We start from the raw sequence: 2,500 nt of genomic DNA on the forward strand, positions 1-2,500 counted from the left end.
AACATTACATTATCCTTATCTTCTTTCCCTTCATTAATGAATATTTTAATGCAGAAGATAATATGGTGTAGCGTATATATGTATATGGATCTGTCCTCACACTCTGACACCTTCTTGACACTGGAACTGACACAGACCACACGGCACTACTCACAGATCCCTGAAAGAAGTCCAGGATGAGCGTGAAAGCGTCAGAGGATACGTTCACCGTGTAGGCAGCAGTGCAGGTCTCCGCAGTGGAGCCTGAGACTTGTGGCGTGGCGGACGTCAGAGCCTCGGGGATCCAGATGAACATGGTCAGAAGGAACATGCAGAAGTTGACCAGCAGAAGGTAACGCAAAAAGACGAAGTAGGAGACCACCCCTGTGCCATGATGGCCTGCGGAGATTAAAAGAAAATAAAAAAAGATAATAAAAAAAGAAAAAAAAGTTAGGAAAAGTGATGTATCATGGGTCAAGAACAGATTGTTAAAACAGGAGACTTTTATACTTCAAGAAAGTGTGCAAGAAGTGGAGAAAAAAATGTAGCAAAAGTGAGTGTATCATGGATCAAGAGCGGATGGTTTAGAACAGGAAACTGTTTATACTTCAAGAAAGTGTGCAAGAAGTGTTGTGTGTAGCATGTCGTTCAGTTCTGTTCACACCACAGCATTTCGACATTAAGGCAAATTATTGCGTAAGTCTATATACAAAAACTGAATGCATTTAAAACTGGATATGATGAACACATCAAATGCCAGTGATTGAAACTTTCAAATGCGCATTAAAAAATCAATACGTTTTAAAACCTTTTGTAAGTGGCTTTCGATTGTTTGAAGATGTTGTAGATAAGTTCTTGTCATAATTTTTTTAAAAATCTTAAAGTTTGCCTCACAGTCCAGTTAGACATTTGTTCTTATTAAAAAAAAGAAGAAGAAGACCCCCCCCCCCCCCCCCGAAAAACAAACAAACAAATAAAAACAACAACAACAACAACAACAAAAAAACAAACACACACACACAAACAACCAAAACAAAACAAAAAAACAAAACAAAACACAAAAAACAAAACAAAACAAAAAAACAAACAAACAAAAAACAACAACAAACAAACAAAAACGGGGGCTGCAACCTACATTGCATTAAGTTTTCATTTCTTTGTGATACGGAATTCTTTTTCTCTTTGAAATCAGACTCCGTTAATAGACGTCAAACTGAAGAACAAATAACATAGACCCAGTCAAGCGCGACGAATTCTGATCATGATCAGATCATCGCAGTTAGCAGAGTGGAGAGAAAATGAGTATTCTTGCTTCCATTTATCTTATCTTTTTTTTTCCTTCTATACCCCTCCCCCCATCCCCCCCCCACCGTTATTGAGTGCTATTCCTATACACCCCCCCCCCCCCCGAAACCCCCCTCCCCCTCCTCCACACACATACACTCTTAATGGCGTAGATTAGTTCCGCTGTGCATAACACCCACTTCAATGGATTTGCCACTGAGTGCCAGACTGGATGTCATTACCGACGCTTGATAGCAGCAGAGTGTTTTATGCCGTGCAGCGATACTCATTCTAGCACTGATCCAGTACTGCAGGCAATTATTAAAGAGAAGAATTCGTCCAACTGAAAGATGTAGAATGGACGCGGAGTGTAGTAGGTATATACATAAACTACTCTCAGTCCAAGACAAACCACTTCAAGTGTCAGTGTATCATATCATGAGATTTGTGCATTAGCAACAAAAACGATTTTTTTTTTGTATGTGAATCTATTCACTGGCCATTGAAGTGTTTGTTTTTCGTCCAGGTGACAGAGAAGCCCACATCAAACTTGAGGTTTAGAAAAACAAAAAAACCCCAGCCAACCAACCAATCAACCAACCATTCAACAAATGGACGGACAAAAGAAACCAAAGCAAACTAAAGGACATTAACTATTAACTCTTTCTGTCTGTCTGTCTGTCTGTGTGCCTGTGTGTATGCATGTGTACCTCGTGCCTAATTTTTTTTTTCCACCAGGTTTGTTCTTTTCTTCAGGTTCTTTGAGATCGATATTGACAGTGTTTTTCAGCCCTCGTATGGCCTTGTGTGTAGCAGGCAGAGCAGTAAGCAATAATGATGAATAGATAAAGGAATCAATGAACGAACAAATAAATAAATAGATAAATAAATAAACGAATAAAAATAAATAGATAAACAAATGAATAAGTAAATAAAACAAATAGATAAATCAACGAATAAATAAATAGATAAATAAAGTAATAAATGAATAAATAAATGAATTGAACAAATGAATGAATGAATGAATGAATAAACAAGCTGAAGAATTAAAACATATTGAAAAACAAAGCCAACAACAAAAAAAGTATGTCTCGCGTTGTGTGACAATACCTTCAATGACCCTCAGCGCTTTTCTCCAGGGTTCCAGACCGTATTTGAAGTTATTCCAGCGCTCTTTGAATCGGTTCCATCGCTGAGAAAAACAAAGCAAGCAAAACAAAATACACTGTAACATATT

General features: G+C 37.8%; 1 protein-coding gene across 3 annotated transcripts in view; it reads right to left on the reverse strand.

Moving 5' to 3' along the window:
* The window catches only part of LOC143287655 (transmembrane channel-like protein 7), a 55,925-nt gene that overhangs the window by 16,383 nt on the left and 37,042 nt on the right, over positions 1-2,500 (reverse strand). For all 3 annotated transcript variants that reach the window (XM_076595819.1, XM_076595828.1, XM_076595810.1), the window contains exons 5-6: positions 2,374-2,455; positions 155-378 (exon numbers count right to left, since the gene is read on the reverse strand). In XM_076595819.1, coding sequence (XP_076451934.1) covers positions 155-378; positions 2,374-2,455 — 306 coding nt within the window. The remainder of the gene's footprint in view (positions 1-154; positions 379-2,373; positions 2,456-2,500) is intronic.

The sequence above is a fragment of the Babylonia areolata genome, chromosome 1, assembly GCF_041734735.1.
Source record: "Babylonia areolata isolate BAREFJ2019XMU chromosome 1, ASM4173473v1, whole genome shotgun sequence".
Lineage (NCBI taxonomy): Eukaryota > Metazoa > Mollusca > Gastropoda > Neogastropoda > Buccinidae > Babylonia > Babylonia areolata.